Source organism: Meles meles, chromosome 6, assembly GCF_922984935.1.
Source record: "Meles meles chromosome 6, mMelMel3.1 paternal haplotype, whole genome shotgun sequence".
Classification (NCBI taxonomy): Eukaryota; Metazoa; Chordata; class Mammalia; order Carnivora; family Mustelidae; genus Meles; species Meles meles.
In genome coordinates, this window is record NC_060071.1 from 3,328,436 (window position 1) to 3,354,643 (window position 26,208).

Below are 26,208 nucleotides of genomic sequence, written 5' to 3' on the forward strand. Positions count from 1 at the left end.
TGTACTAACACCCAGGTGAGAGACCCGGTGGCTTGGCCCCAGGAGGCAGAAGCAGAAATGCTAGGAAGAAGCCGAAAGCTGCAGAGATTCCGAGGAAAGAACACGTAGGATGCGCAAAGGGACTGGACACAGGGGTGTGAACACACAGGTGAGCCGCAGGATGCCGAGCTTTTCGGCGTGAGCACATGGAAGGATGGAGTCTCATCTGACTGAGCTGGGAAGAGCCAGGAGCAGCAGGCTGAGGGAGAAAGGGAGAGGCCCGGCGGGGGACACGTGAGGGTTCAGAGGCTTCTCAGACAGCCAGGCAGAGAGGTGCGGTGGGTACCCGAGTCTAGAGCCAAGGGACAGCCAGGCTCTGAGCCACAGGTGTGGGAGTCGTGAGCCCACTGCTGTGGTGGCAAGCCTTGAGATGCGTGACACGGCCAGGACAGGGAGCGCAGGCCCTGCTTGGGTCTTCCCACAGTGACAGAGCGAGGAACGGGCGAGAAAGGGACGAGGGACAGACAGGAGGAATAAGCAGCCGGAGAGAGGAGACGAGGGGAACACAGGAAGGAGCGGCCCGCTGTGTCCAATGCGAGTGACAGATCTTGCTGGATGATGAGTCAACAGGGGCCCTGAGAACAGCAGCCAAGTGGTTTTGGGGACGGAGGTTTCACATTCAACAGCACAGGGGAACAGCAGCAGAGACCGTGAGGACACACAGATGAGCTTCACGGAGCTGGCAGAGCCTGGGGCGGGCAGTTCCCCTCCTGCGGGGAGCGGTGCGGACCCGTGGGCCGCCCAGCCCCAGAACCCCTGTCCACGGTCCCCAGGGACCTGGCCACGGTGCTGACACAGCAGCTCTGGGACCCATTCTTGGCTGTGCAGGGGCTGGGACACAGGGTCCCTGGGAGCTTCTGAGATGAGATCAAGGCGGAAGGGAGGGGGCTCAGAGCCTCTGGTCTCCCACCGAGGGGCAAACAAAACGGCTCTAGCAACACTAAAACTCTGGCAAAACGGCCTTCTGTGGAATTGGCCACTTAGCAAACTGGCATTTGGCAGACGGGCGTGGAGCAGCCTTGACTGAGGACGGTCCCACCACGGCCCTGCTGAGCCCCTTCACCTCACCTGCTTTCAGGGCCTGGGTTTCGGGCGGAAGAGAGTCGAACGTCTGCGATCCCGCGCACATCAGTCTCTCCACCCTCTCGGCTGTCATATCCAGGGGGCTAGGAAGCTTCTGACACACCATCGCTGACGCCTGCTGTTAAGGACTCACAACCGTGAACACATGCCCTCCACCACAGCACGTCCCCACGCAGACTCCCCGCACGCATAGGGATCGAGGTGACACGTCGGTCCCCACAGAACACGCCCGGGCTGTGAAACGCTCGCACATCTCGGAACACAGACACGCTTTTGGGGAGTTCATGGACTCCCTGATATAGGGACAGATGTCCCTGACGTAGACATTCCAGGACGCTGATGGCCCGGGAACAAGTGAGCACAGCGCCGCTTGGCAGCTCGGCCTCCGGGGACTGTCGAGTGCTACCATCTCCTCACCTGGCTCTGGTGCATCTGACCATTCATAAACGACCATCAGCCACAAGCCAGGGTACCGGAACGTCCCCTACCACAGCCCGTGTCACGGTAGGGCTGAGGTGCCCCTGCCGGCCCGCACCCAGGGCACTGCACCCACGGCCCTCCACGTGGGGACTGCGTGGGACATGCATGTCAATGAGAAAAAGACCGTTTAAATTCAGCCATAAAATTGTCTTAAATAATGTGAAGCATCTCAGATCAAGTCCTCTGGGAACCACTAACATGAAGGAAATATCCATCAGGTAAGAAAATACGGCACTAAAATGAAACCCTGATCCAACATAACCACCTAAATTATCGACTTAAATCGTAGTAAAATAAACTCTTTCGTTTTTACAGACTCGTGAACAAAACTAAAGATGCACCTTCCTGACAGAACATGCGTCTGAACTGCGACCAGTGAGACCACGATGAACCAGAATGTTCTCTTGCCAAAGCAGTAAACACGGCCGCAGGGCAGAACACTAGTTAACCACAGAAGACCGACTTTGGGTGGAAATGTGTTCTCCCCAGAGGCTTTCCTGATTGCCGGTAACATGCTGGTTCCTCTTGCTGTGGCCGAACTGTCATTTCACGACAAACCATCAAGACAAAGGATACCCAGCACGGCGTGGGAGATGGGCAGCCACTGGCTGCAGATGGCATTGATCTGAACTTTAGGGTCTGAATGTCGTGCCTCCCGGGCTCCAATTTTCAATCCTAAAGAAGTCACTATTTTATCAATTTTTTCTCTGTCCCTGTAGTAAGCATACAAGGGGAAGGAGGTCACACACAGACAGGAAGGAGTCCACCTTTTTCGACGCGCTTAGTCCCAAGGTACCTCCTCTACAAGAGACAGAACGTGCCCAGGGGGGCTCCCGCAGGGTCTCCACTCCCTTTCCGAGGCCCCCTCTTGCGGGGCTCCCAGTGCCCCCCAGACCCCGGAGGCAAGATGTGGGGACCAGTGAAGCAGCCTGACCTATGAGCACCCAAGGTCATGATTCCGACTCTGGAAAAACTTTGAAAAAAGTCAATTTACCAAAGCAAACTTCCTTTTCTACTTGTATTAGGCAAGGATGTTCCCAAGTTCCCATTAATGATCCCGGATATCCAACACCCCTTCTACAGCAATTCCAATTTTGCTTAAGCTGGGTTTGTAAAAACAAAGATCCGGTGTTTCTCTCCCACCATCTGCCCCTTCCTCTGGACACTCAAAACCCTGATGCTGTCCCTCCTGCTACCTTTGACCTGGGTTACACACCCTCCTTCCCACTGTTCGCAGGCAATGCCTGGGAACAACCGGCCGGCAAAGGTCCCGCTCACTTCCTGGGTCTGTCTCGGCTTTCTGAAGCAGGACGCATCACACGGGAAGGGGAGGCAGGTCACACCGCCCAAAGACAGACAATTTTACGGCAGTCTTACTTCTTCAAGACGGCATCATACAAACTCCATATATTCTCCAGGATCAGCTGCACAAATAAAGGTTTCTTCCCTTTAGCCTGTGAACAAGAACATGCGCCCTTAAGTTTCTGAACATGGAGCAGGCCTCACATGCTCACACACAGACGTGTTCCGTGAACAGTAGGTCTCACTCCTTCTAGAAAATGTTTGCTTAACAGGAACTAGTGGGAAATGGTCGTAAGAATGCACTGAACAGCCAATCATGCGCAGTCGGTAACACACCACTTGTCTTCCTCTGGGAACCAGGGACACGACAAACGAGACTGCCTATGGGGCGTGTCACCGCAACTGCCCCACCTCTGTCATCAGAGGAACACAGGACACCCAGGCTGAGTGCTGGGTGTGCAGGTGCCCTCCACAGACTTCTTCTAAGCAATGTTCTTAAACACGAAAACTGTTCACCTTCAAGGAAGGGATAGTAAAAAACCAAACCAAACCAAAACACTGTACCATTTCTATACACAAAATAAAGGCACCTGAAGAAGGACACCGTCCCACACACGGACGCCCCACCCCCGCCCGACTGTGACCATCTCCCGTTTCCAGATGGAAGAACTTTCCAGATGGAAGTCGGCCGGGCCGGTGAGCGGGGCAGCCAAGACACACACACAGACTCGGACTCTCAACCCAGGCTCTTGGCCACCTCACTACACCGGCTCCTTCTTCAGAAGCTTTCTGAAAGGCTTTTAATGGCAAGGGAGGACGTCCATTATTTGATGTCAAGCAAAAACCAGCTACACTATTATATGAACAATACAAGCTCAACTGAAGGATGGACGTCTCGATCCCTAAAGAATGAAAAAAATTAAAACCACAGTATTAGCTGTGTTGGCTTCTGTTTTTTGTTTTTTTTTTTATGTCTTTATATTTATAAATATTTCCTAAAAGGAACCTACATGTCCCTCCATGAGAATAAATTAATAAAATCCTGAATTTTACATTAAAAAAAATAACAACAGCAAAACAGCGTCAAGTATCCTTTGAGGCTCTGTGCCTCTGCAGGCCGGCCTGGGTCGCCTCTCCCACAGAAGGGCGGGCTCCGGGAGCACCCGCCGCCTCCTTCCCAGCAGCGGGCCGGGTGTCCGCATTTACCGAGAGAGGCCCGAGCTGAGCCCAGGAAAGCTCGGGAAGCGCCGTCTCTCTAGAGTGAAGGGGACACAAAAGCAGGATCCAAAATGCATCTTCAGGTGCACAGGGTCTGAGAGTGTGGCTCGGACAGGGAAAGGAAACAAACACAAAGCTGTCCTCTGTTCCATGTGCTTGAGAACCCCATGCAAGCAATACTGAAGTACGCCCGTGACCGTGAGCCCGCCAAGAACTGAGCCACTTTCCCCAAAGCCACATCACACGGGTTAAAGGTGCTGCGGTACGAGTCGGAACGGGGCAGGCCCGTGAGCGACGCGCCCGAGGGACAGAGGCCCCGTCCCCCACCCACCTTCACGATCTTCTTGGCCTTCATGTTGATGGAGTAATCTCCCCACAAGGTTTTCAGAAGAACTTCCTTTCTGATGCCGATTTTTTGACTGTAGATTTTGGCAAAGTGCTCAACTCTGAAAGAAAAGCAAGTGTCGGTGTTATGAGCAGCAGCAGTCAGCGGGGGGTTTCGGTGTCGCGCACCGTGCAGAGCGCTCTGAACGCACAACAAGACGCCGTCACTTCAACTGTCCGACGGGCTGGTCCTCGTGACCTCCCCGCGAACGCGAGAGGCTACGCACACCAAGATATCGCACAGGTAGTATGCGGGGCTGGACTCACACCCGAGCAGTCCGGGTCGGGCGCCCACGTTCTTGTCAACAGCTCTGTGTCCGCTCCAATTAGGATTCACGCGAGTGCTCCCTCTCCAAACTCTGCGTGTGCAAAACAAAGCACAAGGAGCAAGGGCTGAGGGCACGTGATGGGGCCCCTGCAGCTCTGCAGCACAAACCTCGTCCCAGCCCATCAGCGCTGCAGGCGCCCGATGCTCCCGAAGGGAAGGCTCCAGAGCCAGCGCCTGCCAGAAAAGGACCTGTTAGCCTCCTGGGTTCAACAGGAAACGTATGCACGCTTACTTAGCTCTCCTCAGCCCTGACAGCAGCCAGTCAGCTCCAGTCTGTTCTACTGCGAACCCCAGGCACAGGACAGCGATCACCTGACACCTCGGGGTGCCTTAGGGAGCATCTGCACCGTCTGGATCAAAGACCTGGGAAAACCCCTTTCCGGCAGGGAACAGCACGACGCAGGTATGGTGTGAGGCCCACTCTCCAAGTGCCAGCATCTGGGAAGACGCCTGCCCTTCTGTCCACTGCGCAGACTCCAAAAGTAACATACTCCGGACTGGTTTGTACCTATCGGTCGGCAAGCGTGCTCTGGCCAGGATCCAGGTTCACTACAACCCCGTCCAACGAGCTGATGCTCTCTTGCGGTAACAAAGCCCAGTGGGAACAAGAGGAAGTTAGAGGAGGGCAAGTTCACGGTGAGCAGAAAGAGGAGGCAGCACGGAGAGTGCTGGAGGTCAGGGTCCCGCGTCCCCTCTCCCTGCAGATGGAGGGAGAGAAGACACCCGACCAGGAACCGAAATCCAAAGTCTGCAGTTACAGGCCGCGGGCATTCCAGGCCCAGCCTCGAGGGGACTCGCTATGACCCGCCGCACTTCCCGGTTGACCACACAGTGACTTACTCAGATGGGATTTGTGTTTTTTTGTTTTATTTTTAACTTTCCCAAATATTAGTTTGTATTATTCTTTTGCTTATATTCATTATACATATAAATTATATATGCTTTCTACATACACCACATATAAGTGTTACATTTTCGAAGACGGGATCCCTTCTCTGCACCAAGTCCCAGCTCAGTCCACACACTGACAGCTTCTGCCTCAGGGGCTAAAAGGAGCACGACCGGTCTCCCTCCCCCTCCGGGTGAAGCACGCCCAGAGCAAGGCCCAGAAGCTCCCCTCCGGAGACGCAGACGGGCAGATCCGTTCCAGGACCTATGCGAGGGAGACAACGGAGGGCAAGCAGCGTGGCCGGGGGTCCTGGGCACGTTCTCCAGCCAAACCTTCCCCGAGAGCCTCCAACTTTACCTGGATGCCTGCGAGGGCCCCAGCGAATACAGAGGACGCGCTGGTGGACATATGGGCAAGTCGGGTCTATTCTTACGTGGCTAAAACCGAAGGGAATGACCGAGTGATTAGCACACCCCAAGCTTCTAATATTTTCGTATTTTGTATTTTTTGAAATTGCATTTTTTTTTCTTGCCTGACATAGGACCAATTTTTGTATATTCTTCACTGACACACTCTGACTTTACTCATTACACTATCCAGATGGCTTGTTTCTATTTGACGTATCAACAGTCTGCGATATAAAATCTCCAGACCATACAGGTTTCCACTTATACTTCTGTTTTTGCCTCGTGCACTCTGCTACAATCAGAGGTACTGATGCAGAGGTAATCTCTGTCCATTATCCATTAAAAAGGATCCTATACCACAATATATTTCTATAAATTCTGCCTTGTTCGTCAATACTGCCAAACTGCCTTCCTTTTGGCTCATATCTGATTGACATACTGAGCCAAAGCTTTGGTATTTACCCCTTGGCTATGATGCTTTCTGTTTATCTATTTTAGGTAGCAAACCGTTGGAGTTTTTTTGTTGGCGGTGGTTTGTTTTTGTAATGGAACTTCCTTCTTTTAAAGAGCTGTACTTCGTGCAGTCGGTGCCCTAACTGTTCTGGTCAGGGGGATTTCTACTATGATTTCTGCTCATGCGTCCAGGATGTCTTTAATAGGCTGATTTGTGGTACCCAGACTTTTGTGTTTTCTTAGCCTTGCACAACACTGTGTCAGATACATGTCCTGTTTTTAATTTGAAAAGTGGTGGGTTTCCACACTCTCAAACCTCCAGCAGAATCACGAATTATAGCACAGTAAGGCACCTGTCCATCTGCTCAGCCCACGGGCCTCAAATCCCTTCCTGTCCACCATTCATTTACACATACAGGTAAAGAAATCTCCCAAAATCTTGGTTTTTAGCCTTTTCATTCTTTCCCTACCCACAGTTGTCATAAAACTTAACATCAACCCTTCCCCACTACTCCTTCGTGCTCTTTGTCTGTCGCTAGTTGTAATTTTAAAACTATGACAATTTCTCCATTTTCGGATTCTGTCTTAATTTACTTCCTCCACAGAGTACCTTCAAACGGGATTCTCAGGAGGACCCGCTGACCTACGGACCCATCCATCCTGGCCTATCTTCCCAAACCACAACGTAGCCAAGGGGGAGGTTATGGGGTAACCTCGTGTGTCCAAGCCGCCCAGTGGGCCGACAGTGATGGCAGGATCTGAGAACGCTGGTGTACAAAGACCAAGGCAACTGCTGTAGGGAGGACTCCTGTCCCCGTTTTACGGGGTTAGGAACTCAGCTGCGCTTATCTAAAACCTGCACCGGACTCTGACCTAGCCAAGTCAGCAGATTCGCCCAGATTCACATCTGCAACAGGACAGACTGAGGCCGTACCCAAAGGTTCAGCCTCGAGTCACACTCCTTCCTCCTGTCCCCCAGCATGAGAGGTTAAACCATCCTCCAAATTCTGAAATGTGCTCCTGTCCCACCTTTTGGGACACAGGAAGTCGCCCCCTTTCCCTGGTCACGGACCCATCAGAGGGAGGCCAGCAGGAAAGCATCTCCAGTGCTTTCTTCCCCACCACCAGCCCCCCGCAAATGAGCAGGCCCGCCAGTCAGCAACAGGCACTGACGAACTCTAAATGCAGCCTTGCCTAAGGCAGGGACTCGCTTGCTGACTGAAAGCACATCAAAGCGTCCAGAGTCATACGGACCCGGAGCCACCCATGCAAGCCGCTGCCCACCCCTTCTCCTTCCACAATAAACGGACACTGAGTTCTGAGACGCAGACTCAAATTTGCCTGAAACGTTCCATGATTTATAGAAATCATTCCAAGCAAAGGACGAGCCCCTCCACCCTGGGGCAAAATGCTGACAGATTAGGAGACTAACGGGCCTGACCCGGTTATAAGACGGAATGAATCACTGTACTCTGTAGCTCGAAGACATTCTCAGAAATCATCTGAGCCCAATGTTCTTAGTGTTCAGGTGAGGACACTGAGGCCCCAAATGGTGACCATGACAAGTCATCAGCCAGCGGGTGAAGGGCACGCTCTCTGCAGGTCGGTAGTTTCTGTTTTCATTGTTCGCTCGCTCTCTGACCTCCGCTGGGACCTTCATGGGCACCAAGCGGACTACGGTCTCTATAACTCATGACACACTGACAAGGAAAAATCACGGTATTGTAATTTATTATCCTGTCAAGGCAAAATCTGTGGTCAAAAGGGAGTGAAGATCAAGTTCCTGTAAAAGGAGGACAGAACAGCCACGACTAGCTGGGCTCCTCCCAGGCCACGCTCTCTGCTCAATTTCGATTCCTTCTTCCTTCCCATTTGCAAACTATGTTTCAAAATGTTTCATCGACAGGCTCCGTTTTCCCCTGGTGCAGTGTGTCTGGTTGTGTTACGTGGCTACAGACGCAGGATGCAGGCCACGGCTAAAGTCCATCTCACCGTTGTCCAACAACTGTTCATCCAAGCTCGAGACATTCTTCACAAAGTCCTAATTCTTGAATTGCATGTGGATTTTCTGACCCCACGAGTCAGTAAGCGTTGTGGTTCAGAAAGGTAATCAAATGCCCACCACCCGGGAAGCGCTGACGTCACCAGTCCTTGGCCCGCACGTGCACATCCGGAAGGAACAAGGGTCCCCGCCTCCCAGAGCGCAGAGCCCGCTGAAGCCCCGCAGGCAGAAAGCATGCACTTCGGTGCCAAGCGGACTGTAAAATTCGTACCAGCTCCTCTACCTCATGGCTGAGTAACATTAAACATGCACCGAATGTCTCCGAGCCTTGCATGAAACATAAGAGTATCTATTCGAAAGGACTGTCCTAAGAACTCGATGAGATGATCTCAGCAAACTAGCTTAACATCCAGCTTGGGCACAATGGAATAAAGCTGCTTGTGCGGACAATAAAAGTTAACACAGTGTATTTGCTCACACATGCACCAACAGCCTCTGGAGTATACAAGAAACTGCCAGGATGCTCTAGTCTCCTGTGGGTAAATGAACTGAAAACCCAAGGGACAGGGAGGGAGACTTCTCATGGTCTCTTGTGGACACATTTCGTACATTTTGATTTTTAGATTTATTCAAAGAATAAAGTTCTAAACAAATCATTTTACATAAAATCTACAGAAAGATGCAAGACTGGTTCAATATTCAAAAATCAATCAATGTAATCCACTATATTAACAAGTTAAAGAAGAAAAATCCTATGATCACATTAACTGATGCAGGAAAAGCATCTGACAAAATCTGACACCCATTCACAAAAAGGACGCTGGAAAAAAAAAGAAAGGGATACAGGGAACTTCCTCAAATTGATAAAGAATGTTTATAAATTCCTACAGCTGACCTTCTACCTAATGGTGAAAGACTCACTGCTTTCCCTCTAAGATCAGAACAAGGCCAGGAGGTCCGCTCTCCCTGCTCTTATTCAAACGGCCCTGGAAGCTCCTGGCAGAGCGGTAAGGCAAGAAGAGGAAAGAAAGTGGCAAAGTAGAAGAGGGAAGAAAGCAGCCCCTCACAGCCGGTAACATGACTGCCTCGTAGAACCCCAAGGAACCTACCAAGAACTCGGTGAGTGAGTTTAGCAAGGCCACAGTGTACAAGAGGGACATACAAAAACACGTTAACTGTATTTCCAAAAAGTAGGAATGAATATGGGAGCACCAAAACTAAAAATATAATTCCATGTCTGATTGATCAGAAACAATGAAAAATTAGGTGCAAATCCAATACAATGTGTGCAGTACTTTATGGTGAGAACTACAAAATGCTAATTAAAGAAATCAAAGAAAATCTTAAAAAAACCTGAGAAACACAGTGTTTATGGATTAGAAGGTACAATGTAGTCAAGAAGTCAAAATCTTCAAAGTCCTTATACAGGAAACAAACTTGCTCTGTACCAGCATGTGGAAAACTACACGGACCATGGTGGTCACGTCACAGTCTATACAAATACGGAATCGTTCTGCAGTACACTTAAAACTAATTCAATATTCTGTGCCATTCATCCCTCAATGGAAAAAGAAAGAGAAAAGGAAAGAAAATGAGGCGAGGACACGAAGAGATGTCTCACCCAAGGACACACAGGACAAATGGGCCCAGGGAGCGAGGTTCCACAGTCCAGCAGGCAGGAAAATGCAATTAAGACCACAATAACGGGGCGTCTGGGTGGCTCAGTGGGTTAAGCCGCTGCCTTCGGCTCAGGTCATGGTCCCAGGGTCCTGGAATCAAGTCCCGCATCGGGCTCTCTGCTCAGCAGGGAGCCTGCTTCCCTCTTTCTCTCTCTCTCTCTGCCTGCCTCTCTATCTAATTGTGATCTCACTCTGTCAAATAAATAAATAATATCTTAAAAAAAAAAAAAACCACAATAACGTAACAATACACACCTGTCGGGATGGCTAAAAGAAAGGGACGCCACCAAACAGCGGTGACGATGTGGACAGACCAGATCACCCCCACGCTGCGGGAGGGGGTGTAAAACAGCGCCCCTTCTGGAAAACCAACGCATTAACCCTACAACTGCCACATGACCCAGCAAACGTGATCCCACGTATTCATCCCCGAGACATGAATACGTTTTTCCGTATTCATCCCCGAGACATATACGGAAAAACATATACGTGAATGTTTGTGGCAGTCTCGCTCAGGACAGCCCCAAACGGGGAAAACCCAGATGTGGTTCCGCGCACGAATAGTGAATCCGTGGCACAGCCACCCCAGGGCACACTGCTCAGCTGCAGAAAGGAACCACAGCTGATACACCCAACAACTGGGTTCCCTCTCCAGAGAGTCCCACTGCCTGAAAACAAGCCGATCCAGAAAAGATTGCATAATGTTTGATTCTGTTTTTCTAACTAACATTGCCGAGACGACAAATTATGCAAAGGATGACCCCTGCGGCTCCAGGGGTGGGAAGGAAGCAAGCGGATGTATTAGGGAAGGGTCTTCGCTGGGACGGACGCTATCAACGTCAATATTCCGGCAGTGATGTCGTGCGCAGCTCTGCAAGATGTGAGCGCTGGGGGGACACTGGGTAAAGGGTACAAGAGAACGCTGTTCCTTCTCACAGCCCTGTAGCACTCGATCATCATCTCAACAACCACAAGTCTCATTGAAGAAATCAATTGAATCTACGGCCACGAGGAGATCCAAGGAGATCCGAACAGACTTACCCAAAGCCCCACCCGTCTATTGCGCTCGTGAACACCACATTGCCCTGATCCGGAGAGAAGTACAGGTGAGAGTCATCCGTGTCCTCCAAGCCAGCGCTCCAGTCATACACTTGCTCTCCTGTGTCAGAATTGGGATTCACTTGGGATTCAGTCTCTCTCTCTGCTCTTTCTTCTAAGACTTTAGAAGTGAAGAGAGTTCCCGTGAGCGCATTAATCTAGGAGAGAGGGTGAGATGGCGGAACGTCACTAGAGGCTAGCAGCGCCGTGGGAGATGCACCGTCTGGGATCACCAGTCAGTCTGGGCTCCACGGATGCAGCTGATGTTCACAACGATAATGAACGGACATGTCTTCAACCCATTCCTTCCATACCCGGCAAGACTATACTGTAGGGCTTCTGTGAGGTCATTTTGTGATCTGAGGAGTGGCATCCGCAGTACTGGGAACTCACGACCCCATGACCCCAGTTCACATTCCCTCGCCCATTCTCACAGCCGGACTTGTCACCACTCTCCTCAGGCCCTTCTGCTGCCTGCCGGTCCTCAACTATTTCCCTCCCAAGTAAGTGGCCTTATTTCCTACCAGAGAGAAAATGGAACCTATTATTCAGAAGTCCTGCAAGCTCCCAGATTCCAAGCGATCAGCCCGTGTCTGTCTGCAGACACCGCGGGTCCCTCTCCTTCTGCCTCCCCGGGGCCCCTCCCCGTCTGGCTCTACAGGGAACTAGACCCATCGATCCAGGCTTTCTCGCTGCTCTACTTTCTTCCTTCCCTCCCTTCAGCAAAGAACCATTCTCAACGGGTCTCCCCAGGGTGCCCCACTGTCTTGAAGAAAGTCCAAACCTTCACGCGTGGCACGTGACATCCCCCATAATCGACGCCCTATGTTCCCTCCCACCCCCGCCTCCTGCTTCCCACGATCTCGTTCTTCAGCGACAGCAAGTCCCGCTCGGCTCTCTGAACGAAACACCCTACAATGCTGCTTCTGGCGTTTACTTTGTATATCTCACTCCTTCTCTCCCAAACGCCCCAGTCATAACTCCCGACCTTTATCCATCTCAAGGCTTCTGTCCCATGACTCTTCCCAAGTCTCCTCCCTCCCCGCCCGGTCAGGGTGAGAAAGCCCGCATCCAGTCTCCAATCAGACCACAGTCTCTCGCTGCTCTCCAAAGATCTCTTTCAAGGTCTCCCCACCACACTGCGACATCTCTGAAGACAGGGACTCTGACCTGTTGGTACATTCATGGTCCCCAGCACACAGTGGACATCCCAAAATGCATTCATTCGACACACAGCTACGTTAATGTGTGCTGGGTAAACACAGAAATGTGGGCGAACTGTCCTCTGAAGGCAGGTGACACAACACCAAGAAGCCTCTTAATACTGCTTCACTTTAAGGCAAACGACAAGGTTTTTAACAAGAGAGCAGCAAAACCTATTACCCAAGCTTCATACTTGAGGATGCTTACAGGGGACAGAGAGGGCTCCCGAGGGGAGACCTGTCCCGTACGATGACGCCAATACACAGCAATCGTGGGTTCCACATACGTGACATTCTGTGCCGACTTACCAGCTTCCTCACAACTCTTCTTGGAGGCCCGATTTGTAAAGCCCTGAAGTAAAGGCAGAAATACCTGCTCTAAGATGTTCTTGAGGTGAGCGTAGGCCTCCTGCGGGGTGAACTTCAGCTCCACTATCAAGCGGTCTATCTTGTTGATCACCAGCACCGGACGGATGTTTTCCAGCCAGGCCTGGCGCAGAACAGCTTGTGTCTGAGGGAAACAAAGGCAGAGGGAAAACACATGGTCGGAAATACTCAAAGCGCACGAGAAAACCCTGAGTCGTGACCCCTCATTTCCATTCTCTTGTACCACAACAGGTGGCCCCCACACGCTCACAAGGCCTGCGTCACAGAAGGAAAGTAATGGACAAGAAACTGCCCTTGACTTGACGGAACTGACGATTCATTTGAGAAGGACAAATGCACCCGCGCAGAGTTTACTGAATAAGCAGAAGACGAACACTCGGGGGCCGCCAGCACGCGGGCCGGAGAACCAGAACACCCCCGGAAGACCCCGCGCGCACCTCGCTGACCGCGCTCCCCGCCAGCGTTCCCCTCCAGCTGCTCTTCCGGAGTCAGACGCACCAACGGTGTGATCTGGTCAGGACAGACACTAAGGCCGTGCTTCTCTGGCTAGGGGACCCGTGACCTCAGGGGAAACCAGAGGGGACGGGACAGGACAGTTGGGCACAACTTCTTGGAATTAGCAAATTTCCTCCATTTGAGTAATTTAAAGCTTTCATCATTCCTTTTCAAAAATATTACAACAAACAAGGGCATGTTCAGAAGTGGGATACAAGGGTGACAACATTTTTTGAGATAAAACAGGAGGCCTCCAAACAAGTCCTTATAAGAACTGAGCCTGGAAAGCCACTCTGCGGCCCACGCCCGGCACATCACCCTAGTGAACTTTTCCACCTTTGGTGCAAAGGAGAAACATGAGCACGAGGGCACAGAGAGAGAGATACAGTAGGGGTGGGGGGCAGGAGTGGGTGTGTGGATGGACAGAAGCATCCGTGTAGCCTGAGAAGCCAACACAAGAGAGTTTCCCGCTGGGGAGAACTGGCTCAGGATCTTGCCATCGATCATCTCTCTCAGTTCAGAATGCTCGCCAAATTCAGCATCTCTCAACTCTGGTGCAGGCCCTCTCTGCAAGGCAGCATCACAGATGCTTCCAAATACTTAAAGTTATCCTTACTACGACCCCTTCCGGGTGCGGGTGACATAACACCATCACAGACCAGAACATGATCGAAGGAAACGTAAGACCAACGTTCGGACGTAACGTGGCCTGGAGCCGTCAGCGGCCAGTCCCTCCCATCTTCCCTGCCTTCTCTATCTGACCAGGTACGTAGTTCCGCGGGACGACCTCTACCTGCGGACAGACTCCCTCCACGGCGTCGACCACGATGATGCAGCCGTCACAGATGCGCACGGCGGTGGACACCTCCGAGGAGAAGTCCACGTGTCCCGGAGAGTCTATCAGATTGATCAGGTACTCCTCGTTACCTAGAGCGGAATTTGAAAACACGCGTTTTCCGTTGTGCAGGTACTTGAGACCCCCCGCAGGCGTCCTAGAACGAGGAAGGGGCTAAGAAATGACTGAATAAAGGTAAAGCAGCCACAAGGCGCAATCAACAGCTGTCGTTCCAACCGAGGAATTCCTGCCGATGGAAGCCTTGATTCCAAGGAGCACCTGTCGAAAATGCTGAAGGACTTTACAGTTCTCCAAGTTCCCACTCCCTGAGAGCCAGCTGTGAGCCGGTACTGTGCCAAACACACTCACGTGCCAGTCACACCTTCCTGAGCCCTTCCAGTAGCCCGAGGAGAGGACATAAATGTTACTATTTTGCTCAAGTTCCAGGTTGAGACTCAAAGAAACCAATGTCAGAGCATAAAAGCTGTTCACGGGGCCAAAGCGGGAAATGCCAAATTAAAAAGACACAGAGCACGTGGCCCCTAGCTCCCCACAAGCTCTCAGAGAGCAGGCTGTGAGCCTGAGACGGAGACCCAATTCTCCAAACACGCAAGGGGGAGTTACTCTGTGCCAAGCCGTGGGCTATGTGCTCACACACAAATTTACCCCCTTCCATCCTCTTGACGAACAAGAGTATTGAGCCTGTAGTAGGACGGTAACTCCGGCGGTGTCGTCCCAAGCACTGAGAGCCCCACATCTCATCAAACCCTGAAGTCAGTCCCACATCCCATTAACTCCTAGGTCAGTCCCACAAGAGCCAACAATAGCCGCCCTCACTTATAAACACGCTGCTGGAACGTAATGAGGGAAGCCATGCAGGAGACAGTAATTCATTAGACGTCTACGCTCAGTCCCCATTCGCTAAACCTGATACAGTTTTTTTCTTTTTTTTTAAGACTGATTTATTTATTTGGGAGAGAAGAGAGAGCACGAGCAGGATGAGGGGCAGAAGGAGGGGGAAGCAGGCTCCCCGCTCAGCAGGGAGCCCAACATAGGACTCGATCCCAGGACCCGGGGATCATGACCTGAGCTAAAGGCAGACGCTTCACCGACTGAGCCATCCAGGCGCCCCACAGTTCTCTTTTAAAGGGAAAGCAATCACTGAAGGCTCAGACTCCCCCACACACTTCTGCTCGTCCTCCTAACTCCGTGTTTTTCTACTTCCCCGTGCTCCAGAACTCCACCAGGACCCAACGACTGGAGAGTCCACGTTGCAGGCCACTGAGAGGATGTGCCCAGTGCCGTCTGCACCAGCTGATGGCTCGCGTCGTGCTCTAGGTGACAGTGACACAGAGCAAAGACCACAGTAACCACAGCCGGAGCTCCCATCTGTGCACTCTGTACCTGGCAGCACGCCAAGCATTCTGCAGACCCTGGGTTCTGTTCACAAGCAGCTGGCTTCTGTGGTTATTAGTACCATTGGCATGATTTCAGAGCAGAAAAACTGGGGCAAACAAAAGTTTCTCGAGGCCATCTAAACCGGAACCCAACTCCGAAGTAAACCGCCTGAGGTCAAACAATTCAAAATGGTAGAGTAGAAGTTCAAACCCATCTAACTCCAAAGACATACCTTGAACCACGCCACTCAAGATGGCATCAAGTTCATCTCACATGTCAAGAGCCCACTGGGAGTGAATTCCTAAACACGAGGTCAAGGATTCCAAAGTGCACCAGGGCTCAGCGGCAGAGAACGCCACCAGTGAGCAGCGGGCTGCTTCTTACACACCAACCGCCTCCCGCCAACCTGTCCCAGGTCTTCTCGTGCAAGCTGCGTTATAAGGAATCCTGGCTCTGCCAGGCCCACCGGGGAAGGCTCCAACCAGAGAGGACTGTGGACATCTCCAGGGAAAACCAAAGACGTCAAAAACCCAGTGCCCTGGGACGGTGGCCCCTGGGCCTCAGTGGAGCCTTTTACTGCCAGGGCTCACAGTGCCCTTTGGTATAAGCCCACTGCTCTCTACCAAATGAGCCGAAGGAAAACGAGCAGCACGAACAGGGCCTAAGGTCCTACCAGCTCCCTTCAGGTAAAATAGAGAAGCCGTGAGATTCCTAAACTCTCTCCACATTTTCCCGGCCTAACCCTTCACTCCATAGAGAAACATGCCCCCAGACGGAAGAGATGTTCGCAACGTCACACCAGGAGGAGCCGGTGTGGCTCGAACGAACCACTTGCTCGTTCGTGGGGATGACAGCCAGATGCCGGTGCGGGAGAAGTGGAAGTGCTCGCCCACCTGCCTGACAACAGCAGGGCCTGACACAGAACTTCCAGAGCCTGGGTCTGCTGTCGGGCCCTCTACAGAACGTAAGACGCGCCCATAGAGAACCTTCGGGCTTCCTACACAACAGTTCTTTTGCCTTTAATTGGGGTTACAGACCCTTTAGATGACACCCAGAGAAGCAAACATACTTACCCACCAATCCACCTATCCATCCCCCACCTACCCTCCTCTAACTGAGTACCCAATTCTAGACCCCTGGACACTCATTCAAGGACAGCAGGTGCAGGTCTCCAAGACAACAGAAAGCTAGAGACACACCAAGTGTTTTCACCTACAAACAGGCAAAGTGAGAAGTAAGACTGCGTGATTGAAACTTTGGGGAAACGCAGTGGAGGGGGGCTCAGGGTGAGGAAGAGGTGCACGACACACGTATGTACTAAAGGCTCAGAGAAGGTCTGTAATAAAGAAGCCTGTCTGACTTCCCAAATGGATCTGATGGTGAGAAGGGCTTCAGGCGGCGGGCACGCCCACAGCTGGTAAGCACAGAGCTCAGCACAGAGCCAGTGTCTGGCTTCCACTGGTTTTATCTTCCCTCTTTCCAAGTAACTTCAAACTGGATTTCAAAGGTAGGGGAGAGAAGTCCAGTATCCAGCAGAGGGAAACGCCCATAAACCCAACTCTTCTGCTGTCTTCAGCCACACCACGCCTCTTGAAGACGGGCTTCCCTGAAAGCCATCTGCCACTGTGTGCGTTAGGATCACACGCACACACACACTCAAAACAAAAAAAAAAAAACCAGGCATGGCGTTTATCACAGTAGATATCACTACTCCTGCCACGGGAAATTATAATTTCGAGGCATGCGAAACAACCTTTCTGATTCGCCACACGGTCCTAAGGTGCTTATGGGATTGACACCTGCTAAGGCATTAAGCCACCCTTTCCCGACATTCCAAAACACATCTCGTCCTTTCAGGGACTGATCTAATCAGCAGGCACCGATCCAATTTTTTTTTCCACATGAGGCAGCTGTCGTCCAGTGTCTGCTCCCAGAGTTAGGGGAAGCATCCGTCCCTGGCCCATGAGTCCCCCAGGATTAGAGGCCACGGGCAACTGTGTCTCGGAAGGGGCACACCTGTCGCCAGTGCCTGCTGAAGGTCTCCTCTGTGAAGAGCAAAACCTCGCGTGAGGTCCAGTTCAATTTCCCGACACGGGAGGTGCTGGCGAGTGCGCGCACACGGAGAGCCGACGGGAGCCGACGCGCCTTCAAACAGAGAGATGTCCCCCCGGTCGCGGACGAAGACCCACACCTCACGCGAGGGTCTCCTCTGCTTCGGCACACTAGGAGAGCGCCGCGCCGCACGACCACCGTGTCAGGAACACGGACAAAACCCGGGCCACGTGAGAACGTGCTCCCCAGCACAGTTCTTACAGAACACACGACATTTACGGACAAGTTAGGCCCCAATTATGTGGCAACCGCAGGAGTTTCCACAGGAAGTTTCCACAGGAAATGCCACTACCATCCCTTTCTGTTTTAAGCTGGTGTGTAAGGCTGTAAATCCACGGATGTGGCTCGTTTCACAGAACTGGGCGACGCGTCTCATCTCCCGCTTGCCGGCACGGTAAGAGGTCTCGGCGGGACAGCTGAGTGGGTCTTCGCGAGTAGGTGTTACAAGCAGCAGCAGCGGGTGGTTGATCTGACGGTGTAAGTGTCAGAAATGAGGTGGTTTAGGGAGAAGCGAGACCATGACCCACAGACAAGCACGAATGGCGAACAAACGACGTTTCCTGCTGCACGGCTCCATCCCCAAGTCCTCTGGAGACCCTCCACCACCAACATGAAACAAAGACCACCCACAGGCCACCTCTGACTACGGTCGTCCTCACTGGCTGGTGGTGTTTCTCCCCAGGCCCATCCGTGCTGGCCACTCGGTCCCGGGGCCACACCCCGAACTCGACATCACTAGGAACCTCACCACCTTTGAAATCCTGTTGCGTGGGTAGGAAATCTAGCAATTACACGTCTACACTGTCTTGACCTTTCTACTTACTGGCATTTTTGCCTAGAAGAATATAATAAGAAGCAGAATAAAGAAGCCTTGTGTAAAAAAATAAAAAAGGTTGACGTTCATTTCTTGGAACCTACGTCAGGGTTCCAAACCTTGGCAACCTGCTCAGAATCTTTGTTCCGGAGAAAGTCAGAGACCAAGGGCTATCTTGTACTCAGTTTCATACAGCCCATACATGTCATCACTGTAAGGCACAGGTCCGACTGCCAGAGCCTCCGGAAGAGAGACAGCCGCACGCCCCCAACCAAGACGGGGCAGGGGCACGTACAGCTAGAAGGATGAACAAGCATGTGTTTTCAGGGTGAGACAGACTGCAGGGAGCATCCTTGAACGCTGACGGTCAAGTGTCAGTGAAGATACAGGAGAGGAGGAGCCAAGCCCAGGGCACACATCTTCCATGCCGACAGGAGACCGAGCGGAGATCTAAAACCAGTCCGTGGGGAGATGTCTGCTGGGATTGCAAGGGAGGGGGAAGGAGGCGAGCTGGAAGGAAGGAGCTTTAAATGACCTGCCAGAGAACACAGCAGACCCAGCAGAGGGAAGTGTGCCAGCACCCGGAGCACCAGCCCAGACGAGGAAGGAGGAACCGGAGCGCTAGCTCTGCCCAGGGTTATAGTCTTGCTCGGGGACAGACGACAGAAGGCAAAGAAACTGAGGCTCCTGGAGGGACCGTTAGGGAGGTGACCGGTCTGGGCTGTCAGAGGTGGGCAGTGAATGCAGGACGCGGACGGGGCTCTGGGAGCTGGTGAACTTGCTGAAGTCGGAGAATGGGAACTTCGCCCCCCAGATGACAGAGCAGGATCGGACACTGCGGGGAAGGAGTCCAACCGTCCAAGCTGGGCGGTTCCAGGCGACGCCAACACGCGGAAAGGAGTGTGACAGTGAGCGGGCGAAGTGATCTACACACGGCCGCCGCACGCCCTCAGAGGGCTCGTTGTCAGGAATGGTAAAAGCTACCTTGGCAGATTGGGGTAAAAAGGAAAATGAGAAACCAGGTGCCAACATCACTAATGAGCTTGCACCGTCCTCAGAAGCTGACAAGGACAAGAAAGAGGGGAACAGTTAGACTGTGTGAATCTCAAAAGAGAGGAGGGTTTTAAAACAAGGCTGGAAGAATGAAGCTTTGAACTAGAACCGGGGCACGAAGAGAATGGCAACCCCGTATCTCAACCCGGCGACGGACAGAGCAAGGAAGAATGTGTCCAGGGAGGGCAGCGTCCTGGGAAAACCGCCAGGCCTGCAGCGGTGCCGACGACATCAACAGAAAGACGCGGAGGATACAGAGATGCTTGTTTCCCTTGGAACACGTACAGAGTAGGTTTTGGGAAGGAAGGGAACAGCAGGAGGTTGAGGGAGGGTGTGAACATCAGAGACACAGGCGGAAGAGAAGGCCAGGAGGCTCCCATCCCGGAACAGCAGGAGGTTGAGGGAGGGTGTGAACATCAGTGCGGAAGAGAAGGCCGAGAGGCTCCCATCCCGGCGGAGACCGAGGACAGCAGGGATGCAGGCAGTGCGGCCGCCGGGTGTCTGTACGCAGCCCCGGCAGTCCCTCGTGGACGGGACAGAGGCACCGGTCAAGCGCCATCAGCCATGGTCTGGACTGACCGGCCTCCAAGAGACTCCTGGTCCAAGTGAACAAGCTAGAAACAGAATCATCTGGTTCCCAGGACCACTGCCAACACGCCAAACCCTCCGTCCATGGGAAAGGTCCTGAACCCACTCTGGGTGTGTGTAAAATGAGGGTAGCTCCCATCTCACGGGGCTGCTGTGAGGACTGCACACGAAACCACTTGCATGAGGCCTCGGCTTCGAACCAAACCATCGCGCACCCGAGTTCTGACACCCAGCATCAACGGATGCTCCGCAAAGAAAAGCATGATCTTAAGGGAAAACAGTCTGACCTTCAGTCAAACAAGGAACAGACGATGGAACCCCTCCCTCCTAGCCCCAGTCCCACAAACAGGACAGTAATTGGGACCGTCCGTTGCCGCTCACAGTTCCAGAAGGAAAGGGAAGCCACTGCATCTCAGGAAGACGACTTTCCCGCACACGCCGGCCTGGCCTGTGCGTGGGTGGCAGGACTCGGTCTCCCGCTGGCCCCGTCTCTGCAGATTAAGACCCAGGAGCCCGCACAGAAGCTGTCCTTGGCCTCCAAGGTCCACGCGGCTCCCTCGGGGATGAATGCTGAGTGTCTCACTGAACCAAGCCGTCAGCGCCCCTTGATCCTCACGCTACAAACCGAAAGCTGCGAGTTAGAACCTGCGGCAATTTCTTCCACAGGGGGTTTCATGAACTTGTCAAGAAGCTGCCAATAGCTTAAAACCTGGAAGATTTTACCAAAAGCTCGATGCCAACTTCTCTTGAAAAAAGCAGATTCCCACAGAGCATCAGTTAGCCGGAGCTGAATGGTGTCTGCCCCCACCTGGGGGCTGGGGGGGGCGGTGGATGTCAGGGGTGGGTACAATTCATTCACCCTCCAGCCTGCTTGCTCCGGCGCCCGTGTCGACACCAACCCCACACCGAGAACTAGTAACATGCGACTTACTAATCACGTTTGACTGGGGCCGTGAGAAGTAATTAATGATCTGGGGAAAAGTTAAGTTAGACGCTTACCTCAGATTGTGTGCACGGGCACACACACACACAAAATGATGTTTGGATTGGATGCATAAACTGAAAACATAATGTGGAAAATTGTGGGTGATTTTTATTTCATTCCTGTGTTTTGCTGTAGGTTCTCTAATACACTGAGTTTTCTGTAATAGATATAAATTTGTAAATGCATTTAGAAATCTTAAAAAGATGAGTTAGAATGCCCACTTCATTTCAGAAGTTCTTGCCGTAGTAATAGGTATTCGCAGGTACAAAGAATGGCTACACAGCGGGAACGGCAGCGATATGCCTTGAGACCATTTGAAGAACACTCCATGAGCTTCAACTTACGTGACTCAGTGGATTAAGCCTCTGCCTTCGGCTCAGGTCATGATCCCAGGTTCCTGGGATCGAGCCCCGCATCGGGCTCTCTGCTCAGCAGGGAGCCTGCTTCCTCCTCTCTCTCTGCCTGCCTCTCTGCCTACTTGTGATCTCTGTCAAGTAAATAAATAAAAATCTTAAAAAAAAAAAAAAAGACATTTCTCTCATCTTTATCTGAATCCTGGGCTAACAGATTCAAAGGAATTACATCCCCCTAGGATTTTTTTTAGTACAATGTACTATGTACAGTATTTCCTAACTCTTGAAATGACTAGGTAAGTAGATGGTATCCTTGTGGGAAGGACAAAGAGAGCTAAGAGACAGGGAAATAACAAGGTTCAACAATGCGGGTCCAACATTTGTAGCAAATTCTGGTCACCGAGGTAAACATGAGAAGCTCCACTTTCTCAAGGAAGAACCAGGTCCCTGGAAAATGGTAAGTATCATCTTCTACAACATACCTGCGGTTTCCACACCGTTTGTCTAAGATACTTGGGTTTTGTAAGCATGTTTACTTTAAACTAGAAAAATACCCTTTCAACCCAAATAAGGATATGAAAAATTTTTTGAAAGCCAGCTGAATCAAGAGTCGGAACCAGAACAGACTTAATTAACATTTAATGCAGAGATTCCTAACGAAGAGGTGATTTGGCAGGGGGTGGGAAGGGGAAGACATGGGGAAGTAAAAACCATGTGTGGAGTTTCTTCAACCAACAGGTTCGCCTCCTCCGGGAAGAGGTCCCCTTAGGATCACTGCACCTTCACAGCAGGGATACCCTGTTGCAGAGAGTAAGCACTGAGATACAAGTGAGAACGTTCTTATCTCAGAGGCGTTCCGACAGCACGTGCCTCACTCAACACCTCCGACTTCTACTCCCATTTTGCAGGTGGGGAAAGGAGGCTCTGCGCCAATCGTCAGGTGTGGCAGCCGCCTGCGCCCGAGCCCCTCTAGGCGGTCACGTTCACAGACACAGCGCATAAGCTGGGACTCCACTCCAGGCACCACCCACCAGGTAACCTTCCAACCCAAGGGTGGCCAATCCGTAGGCACAACCTCTGCCAGGGCCCGGCATTAAAAATAAGCTGGGCCACTTCCTGCTCCTGAGAACGTGTGACCAGAAAGACACGGCAAAGCAGCAGTAAGCAATGGAAAGAGGGTGAGAAAAAGGGACGGGAGTTGAGATGCGAGGTCAGGGCAAAGTTAGTTTATGAAGATGGGGACACTAAGAGTAGGAAAAAGCTACGAAATAAAGAAAGACTTACAGAGTGATGGAGACAAGGACAGAGAACGAGATGCAGGGATAAAAGTGGAATTCCAGAAAGAAAAACCATTAAGTTATTCTGGTGGTTTCTAGGGCCATCTTTGATCCAGAATCAACATCCGGCTTCGATTTCTATGTGCTGTCACTCAATGATGCTCCTCTTTTTCTTGGTTTTCATGCATACTGTCTCCAACATTCTATTACACAGAGGCTTTCAATAAGCCATCCCACCCCAGCACAAGCGAGCTGAAGTCTTGGTTCTGTGCAGTCAAGAAAGCATATCCAGAGGTGCCTCGGTGGCTCAGTGGGTTAAGCCTCTGCCTTTGGCCCAGGTCATGATCTAAGGGTCCTGGGATCGAGCCCCACATCGGGCTCTCTGCTCAGGAGGGAGCCTACTTCCTCCCCACTCCTGGCTCCCTGCCTCTCTGCCTACTTGTGATCTCTGTCAAATAAATAAATAAAAGAAAAGGGGTGGGGTGTACCTGGGTGGCTCAGTGGGTTAAAGCCTCTGCGTTTGGCTCAGGTCATCATCTCAGGGTCCTGGGATCGAGCCCCGCATTGGGCTCTCTGCTCAGCAGGGAGCCTGTTTCCTCCTCTCTGCCTGCCTCTCTGCCTACTTGTGATTTCTCTGACAAATAAATAAGAAAGCATTATCTAAAACATTCTGAGAACAAGGTGCCCAAGGTCAGAGGTCAGCAAAGCAGAGGTGAGACCATTCCATTCCCAGGGTCTTACAGCCATCCTCCTACAACACTATGCCCGAGAGACAAGTGAATTGGAATGGGTGTTATGTGATATAACGTAAACCTTAATAAAACGGTTAAAAAGGGGGCCGCAAAACTGGAGACAAAACTCAGAGGCACCAATGAAAACTGACAACTAGAGGAACTGTCAAAGAAAAACAGACTGATGGCATGAGTGTGGAGAGGAAGGCTACGAACCTCTCCGAGTCTGCAAGAAAAAACGGGAGACGTAAGTAAGCGGAGCACTGGCCCACACCGTACGAGGGGGGCACGCCCCTTAAAACATGCGAGGTATTTTTAAAAAGATAAGGCATTACTTTAAACATTAAACATTAGGAAGAGCTTCAAAACTGGTTTAGTACAAAAATATCTGGCAGACGGACGTCGAAGAGAAGAGAGTTGTGCCTTGTGCGGAAGGTTCCCCGGTGCCAGTGGCAGAGCGAGGGCACCGTAAAGACGAACCACAGATCAGCCACTTAGGGAAACGAGATACATCTTTATTATTTCCTTCCAATTATAAAAATACACACTCTGTGTAAAATTTCCAAGGAGTACAAAAATAAATATTTTAGGAAATGTGAGTTTCACATAACTCAGCCCCTGGAGATAACTGGTGTTGAGGTTTTAGTGTGTCCCCTTCCAGACATCTAGCTACACACATATTTTATTACCAAACACCCTCTTATCATACAAGTATTTACTATGAGACTTACGTTTTGTCTCGACGTATTTTTCCTGTCTTATCACACACAGATCCAACAGGTGTTTGACAGCTGCATGCTCTTCACGGCAAAGATGCATCAGCAGACTTGACCATTTTCCAGAAACAGACATAAAGGTTGCTGGCATTTTATGAACTCATACAAACATTTTGGTGAACATCCCTGACTATATACCTCACAGACTTGTAAGACTATTTCTGTCGCATAAATTCCTGCATTACCGTGAAAATGGCATCTGATTTGGGCACAGGAAGCTGTAACGGTCATGGCAACCCATTCAAGGTTCTAAATCCAACCCTGAGGCCACAGGACAGAATAAGGATCCCGACAGGAAATGGAACACTACGGCTGAGCCAGCAAAGTCCTGACACTCTCCACCATCCTTGGGAAGAAATTCATACAGTCGCCTGGGTGGGTGGGGGCAGGTGGGAACTGCCCGTTCTTCGCCCTCAAGCCCGTCAGAGGTCCCCATCCGCATCCAAGTCTGGACAGCCTGTCTCTGACAACAGATCATCTGGAGGCCAGAATGAAATGTGTGGACTATAAAGCAAAGAAACTGAGGCACGCAATTAACTCAGAAAGAGAAAGAAGGACACTGACGATACAGAATGGTTTTTCTTTAAAACACAATTTACCTGTCGTGTAATGCAGGGAAATGGCGCTGGATTTCATAGTGATCCCTCGAACCTGCTCGTCCTCTCGGCTGTCCATGTACCTTAACTGTGAAAACACGACATACGCATCCTTACTGCCCAGTGAATGAGAATCTTTTTTTTTTTTTAAGATTTATTTATTTATTTATTTATTAGACAGAGATCACAAGGAGGCAGAGAGGCAGGCAGAGAGAGAGGAGGAAGCAGGCTCCCCGCTGAGCAGAGAGCCCGACGCGGGGCTCAATCCCAGGATCCTGGAATCACAAACTGAGCCGAAGGCAGAGGCTTAACCCACTGAGCCACCCAGGCACCCCGTGAATGAGAATCTTAACACTAAAATGGACCGAGTTGGACTTTTGATTTAAACACATCATTTTTACACTAAAAGCTCTCCGTATGTTTTACAAATGGGAAAGCGCTGGAGAACTCTCTGATGTGTCCCAGTACTGCACTCCCCCGCCCCCGAGTGCGGCTCATTCACAGCTGGGCAGGAAAGAGCAGGTACTCTGCGAACGAGTCCCAGAAGGCGGGATTTGCAGGGGTTCCTTCTGCACATCCAGACCAGAGCTGGTCCTTCCTGACTCCTGGGTTGCTTGACAAAGTCCCGACAAAGACTAAACAGAAGGTCTCCAGAAACATGAGCAGCCTTCACTCTTTTCCCCAGATTGGCAGGTTTTAAACACGTTTTTAGAGAAAGAATGGTATGGTGGAAGGTATTTCTGACATGAGCAGCTAGCCGATGGCTTTCATCAGCGTACGGCCACAAACGAGGGCCCGCACCTCACTCTCCGGGCGCCACAGCACGTGGACACCGATGCGGCTTGACCTGTGGAGCCACCGCTCCTCTGCACGCCTGCGGCCCTGCGCGCCTACTGACTTCCTCCCTCCCTCTGCAGGCGGCCGTCCCTTGCCCTGCCTCACTTCTCGCCATGGTGTCTTCGAAAAATTCTTCACCTTTACCTGGACTCACTTCTCTCGTTCAGATGCTCTGGGAGTAACTGACTGATGTGCGACTGCCACGCTGACTCATCCCACATCGACCCTTCACCCGCTGACAGCCTTCCACGCCCCAAATAAGCCAAATTCCTGGAAGCTCCAGAGACCTCCGGCCAAACCCAATCATCCTTTCTGCTCTTGCGTCTTCCTGACGTCAACGTGGCCCCAGACCGGCACAGCTACGGAGCCTTGCGTGCGGGTGTGCATACACACACACACACACACAC

At 51.6% G+C, this 26,208-nt stretch overlaps 1 protein-coding gene across 1 annotated transcript in view; it reads right to left on the reverse strand.

Annotated features, from left to right (window-relative positions):
• The window catches only part of EFL1 (elongation factor like GTPase 1), a 115,924-nt gene that overhangs the window by 81,320 nt on the left and 8,396 nt on the right, over nt 1–26,208 (reverse strand). Inside the window, exons 4-11 of the mRNA XM_046008407.1 lie at nt 24,968–25,052; nt 14,240–14,373; nt 12,938–13,075; nt 11,306–11,520; nt 4,454–4,568; nt 2,980–3,056; nt 2,179–2,315; nt 1,108–1,230 (exon numbers count right to left, since the gene is read on the reverse strand). Of these exons, the coding sequence (XP_045864363.1) occupies nt 1,108–1,230; nt 2,179–2,315; nt 2,980–3,056; nt 4,454–4,568; nt 11,306–11,520; nt 12,938–13,075; nt 14,240–14,373; nt 24,968–25,052 (1,024 nt within the window). The remainder of the gene's footprint in view (nt 1–1,107; nt 1,231–2,178; nt 2,316–2,979; nt 3,057–4,453; nt 4,569–11,305; nt 11,521–12,937; nt 13,076–14,239; nt 14,374–24,967; nt 25,053–26,208) is intronic.